Source organism: Neopsephotus bourkii, unplaced genomic scaffold (assembly GCF_033783945.1).
Source record: "Neopsephotus bourkii isolate Nb327-2 ecotype Australia unplaced genomic scaffold, CSIRO-AGI_Nbou_v1 NB_1863, whole genome shotgun sequence".
Classification (NCBI taxonomy): Eukaryota; Metazoa; Chordata; class Aves; order Psittaciformes; family Psittacidae; genus Neopsephotus; species Neopsephotus bourkii.
This window is the reverse complement of record NW_026902336.1, coordinates 257933-266140: the sequence shown is the minus strand read 5'-3', so window position 1 is coordinate 266140 and position 8208 is coordinate 257933. Positions and strand designations below refer to the sequence as shown.

The 8208-nt window shown below is 41.7% G+C and overlaps 1 protein-coding gene across 1 annotated transcript; it reads right to left on the bottom strand.

The window, feature by feature from the left end:
• Nucleotides 1-3134: 3134 nt before the first annotated feature.
• HSDL1 (hydroxysteroid dehydrogenase like 1) lies at nt 3135-8208 on the bottom strand. Its single transcript, XM_061344100.1, has 5 exons — nt 8055-8208; nt 7633-7865; nt 6773-7218; nt 4700-4924; nt 3135-3795 (listed from the first exon to the last, which is right to left on the bottom strand). The coding sequence occupies exons 1-5, from the start codon at nt 8078-8080 to the stop codon at nt 3694-3696; spliced, it is 1032 nt and encodes a 343-aa protein (XP_061200084.1). The 5' UTR covers nt 8081-8208; the 3' UTR covers nt 3135-3693.

The following is an 8208-nucleotide window of genomic DNA, read 5'->3' as shown; positions in this document are numbered from 1 at the left end:
TGAGAGAACGGTGGAAGTAGAAATGTGCTGCAGCTTCACGTTTAGCAAGCTTCGTTTAAGCCCTTGCTAAAAATCAGGTGTATTTCTTTAAATCCTAGCTACAAACAGGGATAAGGAGTTATTCGCAGCACTTCATACGTACTTTTATACTTCATAATTCAAGCAAATAGCTTCCAGGGCCAGCTGAGGTTGGGGTCAGCCGAAGCTGACATGAGGTGAATGTCAGACCAAACCTTTGAGTGGATCTCTGCCCTGACACCTCTCCTTCCTTCACCCCCAAAAACCTGAGACTATGGTGCTGCAGTAACACAGCAGTATCAGAGTGTCAAGGGAGGTAGCTCCTTCATCATAAAAATTATGGCCTGAATTTCCCTCTGGACAATAACTTTTCAAATATTTCAATTATACAACTTAGAATTACTTACTTGCAAACAGATTTGGACCCAGTCTGAACTATGAGGGTAACTGCTAAATCGTTCTTTACAAAACCTACTCATAAAAGCTTTATGGGCATTGTCCCTATTAAAACTTCAGGCTCTGAAGAGCTATTGTGGAGGAGCAACACCCTGAAATGCAGAGCTATTGTGGAGGAGCAACACCCACTTTATAATCACAATTGCACTACTCAGCAACACCATGCAACTGCTGTACATACAACCTTGTCATGGTTTAAGCCCAACCTGTAACTCAGAACCCCACAGCCACTCGCTCACTCCCCCGTTTCTTTCTCCCCCTCTCCCAGAGGGATGGGGAGAAGAACTGAAAGAATATAACTCCCATGGTTTGAGATAGGAACAGTAACTAAGGTATAACACAAACCACTACTGCTACCACCAATAATAATAAAGATAAGGGACATAACAAGGGAAGAGATACAACCGCTCACCACTCGCTGACCGATACCCAGCCCGACCTGAGCAGTGTTCTAGCCCTTCTAGGTAACTGCCCCCAGTTTATATAGTGGGCATGATGTGCTGTGGTATGGAATACCTCTTTGGTCAGTTTGGGTCAGGTGTCCTGTCTCTGCTTCCTCCCAGCTTTCCCTCCTCTCGGGCAGAGCATGAGGCTCAGAAAGTCCTTGGTCAGGGTAAACATTACTGAGCAACAACTAAGAACATCGGTGTTATCAGCGCTATTCCCAGGCTGAAAGTCTAAAACACAGCATTGCACCAGCTAAGACAGAGAAAAATGACTGCTACTGCTGAACCCAGGACACCAACACAGTGACACCAACCCCAGTGTCAAGTACAGCAGCTGCTCAAACTCTGACTACAACAGACAATGCAGCTACTCCAACTCCAAGCACAGCAACTATCAGAGTTGCTATCCCCAGTAGGGATTTTGGGGAGCAAGCTGCTATAGTGTACTGACCTCCGACTGTCACCATCAGGGAATAAGCACCAAAACATTCAAGCCAGAAATGCCAGCTCAATCACGGAAAAGATGCTCCTCGAGTTATCCTGCTGTGTGTAAGATTTCACTATAACATCACAAAGCAGTATGTCGTGGTTTAACCCCAGCCAGACAGCTTTTCACTCACTCCCTCCCCTTCTTGCCCTCCCCCTATTCTCGGAGGGACAGAGAGGATAATCAAAAAAGAATGCAACCCCCACGGGCTGAGATAAGAACAGTTTAGTAACTAAGGTATAACACAAATCACTACTGCTGCCACCAATAATAGTAATGATAAAGGAAATAACAAGAGAAGAGAATACAACACCCCATCACCAGCTGACTGATAACTCGCCCCCCCAGCCCGACCAAGCACCGACCCATACCTCCTCCAACCCTGCAGTCCCTCCTAGCCCTTCCAGGTAACTCCCAGTTACCTCCTGGGCATGACGTGCTGTGGTATGGAATACTTCTTTGGTCGGTTTGGGTCAGGTGTCCTGTCTCTGCTTCCTCCCGGCTTCCCTCCTCCCTGGCAGAGCATGAGGCTCACAAAGTCCTTGGCCCAACCAAAACATCATTTTTATCAGCTCTGTTCCCAGCCCGAAAGTCAAAACACAGCACTGCACCAGCTACCAAGAAAGAGAAAAATGACTGCTACTGCTGAACGCAGGACACAGTACTAAGGAGCCCATAGCACTATAAAATACAAAAGATTGAGAACATTCTTAACACATGTCATGTTTCTCTTTTAGGTAGCTATTAGACGCACACAGAAAGGGCAGCTTTCCTGACTCCCACATGTACAGCCTGTAACACATATAAGCAGTGTGTGACTTCTAGTAAGTACGTATGCATGCACATATTTATATATATAAACAAAAGCATACAAATCATAGAGCATCAAAACTTCAGTAACGTTTTTTATCATTATCATTATTATTATTATCATCATCTTAGGAAAATAATCAGTATTTTTAAACAAAATGTTACTTCATTTTCTTTAGTGATTATGTTTTTATATTTTTATATTCTTTATTCAATTCTTCAGCTGTATTTCAGATTGCTGAAGCAATATTTTAAAGTATTATCAAGATCATTGACACTTTGAATAAGAAAGCATACAAGGTTATCTCCAAATTCCTTGTCGTGGTTTAAACAAAGTCAGCCATAAATCACACAGTCGCTCTCTCACTTCCCCCCCTCTCCTTTTTGCCCTCCCCCTGCTCCCGGAGGGATGGGAAGGAGAATCAGAAGAATGCAACTCCCACAGGTTGAGATAAGAACAGTTTAGTAACTTAGGTATAACACAAATCACCACTGCTACCACCAATAATAATGATAAAGGAAATAACAAGGGAAGAGAATACAACACCTCACCACCCGCCGACCGATAACTCGCCCCCCCAGCCTGACCAAGCACCTCCTGATACCTAGTCCTACCTGGCAGTCCTAGTCCTTCCGGATAACTCTCAGTTACATACTGGGCATGATGTGCTGTGTTATGGAATACCTCTTTGGTCAGTTTGGGTCAGGTGTCCTGTCTCTGCTTCCTCCCAGCTCCCCCTCCTCCCTGGCAAAGCATGAGGCTCAGAAAGTCCTTGGCCAGACCAAACATTTGAGCAGTAACTAAAAACATCGGTGCTATCAGCACCACTGCCAGGCTGAAAGTCAAAAACACAGCACTGCAGCAGCTACCACGAAGGAGAAAAATGACTGCTATTGCTGAAGCCAGGACATCTTTTACAGTTCTGTAAAACCTCTTCAGTCGTTTAAACTATCTCCAGGTCAACAGTCCTTTGCTATCCACCTTGAAAAGTTACTTAAATAACATAATTCAAAGGCAACAATATTTATACTTGAAACACACAAACATCTGCCATTAGAAGACAGAAAATTTTGCAAAACTACGTGTTAAAGAAACTTAATACAGTTGACAGGGGTTGTCTTTCTGAACAGTGTCATGTTTGGGGGGGGGGGAATTTCTAACAAATTTGGGGAATTCTCAAATTCAGTCAACTTTGCAAGCTGAAACTGTGTAGCACTATACAAAAACAACTGCCCTCCTGCCTTGAAGAGAAAGTGAACACACGTTGACCTCAAAAAATTAGCTCTCTGTCACACAAGAAAGCAGCAGAAGAGCAGTTTAATGCGACACGCAGAGAGGATCCAGACTTCGGATGTCTCGGTTACATGTAGCAAGGTATAGGTAAGTTACAGTAAGCCCACCAGCATTCACTACACATTTTGGCAGCACTCTGATCAGAATATACAGTACTTGTTCCAAAGGACATCTGAATACTCCTATTTCACTTTACATGTTAAAGCTTCCTTGCGTGTCATTCTGAAAATATACAATGCAAGCCATGCCCAGATCCATTCAGGTAGGTGCTCACCCAACGTGAACTGTGTAGAGACACAGGGAGACAAGAGAAGAGAAACAAAGGGACAGATTAAGATAAGTTTCATTAAAGTAAACAAACCACTTCTCAAATTACAACTAAAGCAAGTCAAAAGCTTGAACATTAACAAACTAAGCCTTAAACTGAACCCCTAGAAGAATATCTTTAGCCATTTTGGAAGTAGTGCCCACAGCTACGTTCTGCAAATAAATCCTGAAATGCTTTGTTCAAGTTTGCGACAGCAATACTGTGTACTTTCTTTAATTGACACAGTTGTTCCTGTCTGTTTTATTCTTTTTGGACTAATCCTCACTTCTTTTAACTCCTTCTGCTTGACTTAATGGATAGGAGGCCACTAGGTACGACACATGAGATGTGACCAATGTTTAAAGTTACTTTGCAGCCCAGAGTCTGCCCTCCAAAATGAAAAGCTAACAAATGGAGGACCTGCTTTTAGATAGCTTAGAATAAAAAATGTGGGCTTTTCTTTCCGCTATTATTCCATCCTCTCTACCCACTCTTCCTTAAAGTAGAAATATACTCAATAAAGTAAGATTGAAAAAAAAAAAACTTCTGTTAGCAGAGACGACAGTGAAATGCTTGCCCAGTCAGCAATACCCCAAGTCAAATGAGATACTCTCTATTACTGAATAAAAAATCCCCCATTTTTTGCTGCACATTAACTGGGAACTGGATTCACTCATACTAAAAAAAAAGCATGCACAAGTATAACATTCTAAAGTAGAATTAGTGAGAAAATATGGCCCAATGCCTTTCAGTCCAGCAATAAATACTGCACATTTTCAGAATATGAGCATAGTTTTCATTCATTCTCCTAAGAAAGTAAACAGTAAAAGCTTATTTAACTTCTTGTGATAAACATTAAATATTTTAATAGATTATATTACCTTTATTGCATGCTTCCAGTAACCAGTAGTCCTTGTAGATAACCCAAGAGTAGAAACAGCATGACTTGCATACTCTTCAGCAGAAGGAAAAAAGAAAGATCTCTTTGATGTCATGCCACTGCACGATGTCATTTTAGAAATGACAAATGGAGTTAAACTCTGAACAAAAATTCCTTTTGAGGCACACTCATAATGTAGTGCTCTACTGAAATAGTCCAGGTAGGTCTAGAAAGACAAAAGCAGAAAGAGACACTGGAATAACCAGTATAAAAATACACATTTCTTAAGTATTATCAACATTTCTATTTGTTGTTACTTGTTTGCTAAAAACCTGCAACTGCAACGGTACCGTAACTTGCAGGACAAAATGACCACTTAACTCTCTGATGTGAATTTGGCAAAGAATCTGACAATTCTGCTTAAACACAAACACAGAAACATTTATTTCATCTAAAACACCTTGTTTAGTTTGGGGGCATTGCAAAGACACCCCAAAGCTGGACAAAATGCCAAAAGGACAAAATGAAGTCCCATTCTTCAACATATTTACAAGTGCATTTTGTATTCAACTTCCCCAGAAGCTAAATTAATTACTTCTTGGGACTCCATCGATGCAAAATTAAACATTAATTTAGTTATGTGCATCTGTATTACCTCATTTAGCTCATTTTACTTTTACAATTAAAAAAAAAAAAAAAAAAAAAGACCCGCACAACTGGGATTGCTGGAATCAGACAGAAAAATGATCACAGCTCAGTCTTACCAAGGCAGCAACATTGATGCAGTACTGAAGCTACCAAGGCAGCAACATTGATGCTGTACTGAAGCTACTGCTGTGCTGCAAAGCCAGTTACCGCTGAGAAAGAGCACCTCTTACACCTGCTTTAGGAAAACAAAACAATCCAACCACTTCCAACACCATGTGCTGTTACTGCACAGAGGCTTAGCATGCTAGAACCGCTTGTTCATACTGCCATGCCCATGTAATAGTATTCAGAGGCCAGGCTTTAAACTGTATTGCTGCTACAGGATTTGGACTAATAATGCCAGCTAAAGGAAGAAATTTGTATACGTTTGGGTTTGTTCTGGTCTTTTTCATCCAGGCCTTTTAATTGTTTTAGTTTAGAGTGCAGTTCTACATAACTTAGCATAATGAAGGAGGGAGATTACTTTGCAACAGAAATAGGAATTTTTAAACAGTTTCCTCACTGAAGAAAATCTGCAAGTTTTATAAACTGGGGTATTAAAGAGCTGGTTTTGCTCCAGGCAAAGGGAAGTACTTACAAGAGCTACCTCAGAAGCAAGGCTGCACAGGGGTTAGGCTGCAGGAGAGGGCAGCCACAGATAGCTGGGAGCAATAACCACTTGTCTTTAGACACTGCTTCTGGGCAAGATCCCATCTACAGTCTCAGCTGCTTTTGTGGATTAGGCAGGCCATCCCATGTAAATCTGCATCCCCTTCAAGCATCACCCAGCTGTCCTATCCTATGCATGAGTGACTGGATTTCCTTAGGAATAATAATTATAGTGAGGGAAGTTCCTTTCAATTTTCCCCAAATACAGTACAGACAATGGTATAAGAAGCCTTCTGCCCCTTGGTGTTAGGTGAAGTAGTGGCTTGGTTTGGGCACAGCCCTTGTCACAATGGTGGCTTGAGCATGAGTATAGCTCCTCTTACTACCAAATACTAGCCTGTAAGTAGCTTGAGGTATGTCTGCACAGTTCAGCTGAAAAGGAGAGATGAAATCTTGACTCTTTCAACAGCTCATAGAACTGCCACTTTGCTTTGCACATCATTCCTCTGAGAAGCAACATTTCTCATAGAACTACTGTTATGCCATAATTTGCACATAATCCAGGAAGCACTAACTTTGGTTCAGAGCACCAGTGAGGCTAAAGAGTTCACTGCACCATACATGCAACACTCACCTCTGGTATTTGAAAAAATCTCTAGAAAACCTGACTGTGAAATCAAATTCAAGTGTTGCTGAATGTGAAAAACACCAAACAAATGCAAACAAGCTATAATCTACTTTTTCAGTGCATACCATTAAACATTACACCCCAGCTTACTTTAGAAGCTCCATAGATCGTCAACATTGGTGTTGGGTGACAACAGGATGCAGAAGAAACATTCACAATTGCACCTTTCTTCTTCTCTACCATGCCTGGCAGCACAATATGTGTCATCATGTTAGCAGAAGCAATATTTAGGTTGATCATGTCCCACAGCATATCCTCAGACAGACTGGTAAAATAGTCTGGGTAGGAATAAAACATTCCTACATTATTCACCAAAATCCCAATTTCTCTGTCTTTCAGAGCCTCCTTAATGGCTGGGTAAGGCTCACGACCCTTGCTGAAGTCAGCTACTATGAAATCTGTTTCCACTTTATAGGTTTCAGATATGCTTTTAGATACAGCCTCCAGCTTCTCTTTGTTTCGGCTGATTAAGATAATGTTGACACCACGCTTCGCCAGCTCTTCAGCATATGCCTTCCCAATACCATCTGTGCTACCTGTAACAGAAAATCCCAAAGTGAAAATCAGAGCAGCCCCAGCCTTCTATTTTGACAGTTCCTTCAATTACAGAAGAACCCGAGTATGTAAAACCCCACAACAAAAAGAAGATCTTGTCTGCATCTCTGTCTACACCTGTAGATGTTCAGGGTGTACCTTCAAGTTTTGGGACAAACTGCTCTCTGATTCTTTCCCAGCAGTCAGTCAACACACTGAGCTTGCCCATCTCCTGAGAAATTTAATTTAGTAAGGTGCTGTACAACTGTCACTGCTCATGCAGAGTAACTCACAACATGAGGTAATACATGCCCAGCTTGTGAGAGGAAGTTCACCCAGCAGTATATGCTACCGAGTTTTACAGTATGACACAGTATGTTATACACATAAGCAAATATTCTGCTTCAGTCTCTTACCAGTTACCACGGCCCATTTTCCATAGCGCTTGACAAGATCAATCTCACAGCCCAGCTTCGGAATTAAATGCAACCTAAGCATGCTGTAAGTGTCAATCGCAAGGGACATACACTTCCTGACTGTATACCAGGCTCCAACTATAGCCAGGGCCTCTATGTAAAAATTGCAGGAACGACTGATCTCTCTGTACAAGAGGTGGAAACGATCCACTGCTGCCATGGTGACCACAAGGCTGGAAAAAAAAATAGACACAGAAAATTACAACTGCTTCTTGGGACACATAAACTTTTCAGACTGTGAGGATAACCTTTGAGATTCAGCATGTTGTAGCCTGAGGTCTGAGCACCATTTTGATGTAGGAAATCCACAAGTCAGCCTGCTGAAGTTTGGATATCACCTACCATCATCTTCAGTCATTTACCTGCTCCTTAGCCATTGTTCAAGCATTCAGGTGTTAACCACTTATACTGCAATGGCTCTGATCAATCATACTGTAAATAAAGCACAGATCACAGAATCAACTAGGTTGGAAAAGACCTTTAAGATCATCAAGTCCAACCATTACCCAGCACTGC

Coding starts and splice junctions, on each gene's coding strand:
- HSDL1 (XM_061344100.1), bottom strand. CDS start 8,080: ATGCTTGAACAATGGCTAAGGAGCAG. Junction 7,866..8,054: donor GAACAATGGCTAAGGAGCAG/GTAAATGACTGA, acceptor TTTTTTTTCCAG/CCTTGTGGTCACCATGGCAG. Junction 7,219..7,632: donor AAAATGGGCCGTGGTAACTG/GTAAGAGACTGA, acceptor TTTCTGTTACAG/GTAGCACAGATGGTATTGGG.